The sequence below is a fragment of the Tribolium madens genome, unplaced genomic scaffold (assembly GCF_015345945.1).
Source record: "Tribolium madens isolate multiple individuals breed KSU strain unplaced genomic scaffold, Tmad_KSU_1.1 Scaffold_11;HRSCAF=98;Tcas5.2_LG3b, whole genome shotgun sequence".
In the NCBI taxonomy this organism is placed as follows: domain Eukaryota; kingdom Metazoa; phylum Arthropoda; class Insecta; order Coleoptera; family Tenebrionidae; genus Tribolium; species Tribolium madens.
In genome coordinates this window covers 8819028-8819340 of record NW_025400975.1, presented here as the reverse complement: position 1 = coordinate 8819340, position 313 = coordinate 8819028, and the positions used below count along the sequence as shown (strand labels likewise).

The window sequence follows — 313 nt, the reverse complement described above, 5'->3', positions numbered from 1 at the left end:
ATCCATTTTCTCATTTTCTTCACTATCTTCCTCCTCCCAATCATTTTCACTACTTGAATGAGCCTCAAATTCCATCGCTTCATTCTCCGAGTCGCTAGAAACTGCAAAAACATGAAAAAAAAAAATAAAAAAATAAATCAAAAAAAAAACATTAACACACCTTTATCATTGAAAACAAGCACTGCTTCATTATCTTCATCATGTTGAGACGTGTTGTGATTTATCTGCGAGATTAACAACTCCAAACGCCCCATTAATTTATTTCTTGGATTTTGAAGTGCTAAACCGGCTTCAATACTCCCTAATGCCTCCC

General features: G+C 34.8%; 1 protein-coding gene across 1 annotated transcript in view; it reads right to left on the bottom strand.

Annotated features, from left to right (window-relative positions):
• Window positions 1-313, bottom strand: part of LOC123006525 (WD repeat-containing protein 43) — a gene marked incomplete at its 3' end in the record, with an annotated part of 7710 nt that continues 7397 nt past the window's right edge. The window contains exons 7-8 of the mRNA XM_044401068.1: window positions 161-308; window positions 1-101 (exon numbers count right to left, since the gene is read on the bottom strand). Coding sequence (XP_044257003.1) covers window positions 1-101; window positions 161-308 — 249 coding nt within the window. The remainder of the gene's footprint in view (window positions 102-160; window positions 309-313) is intronic.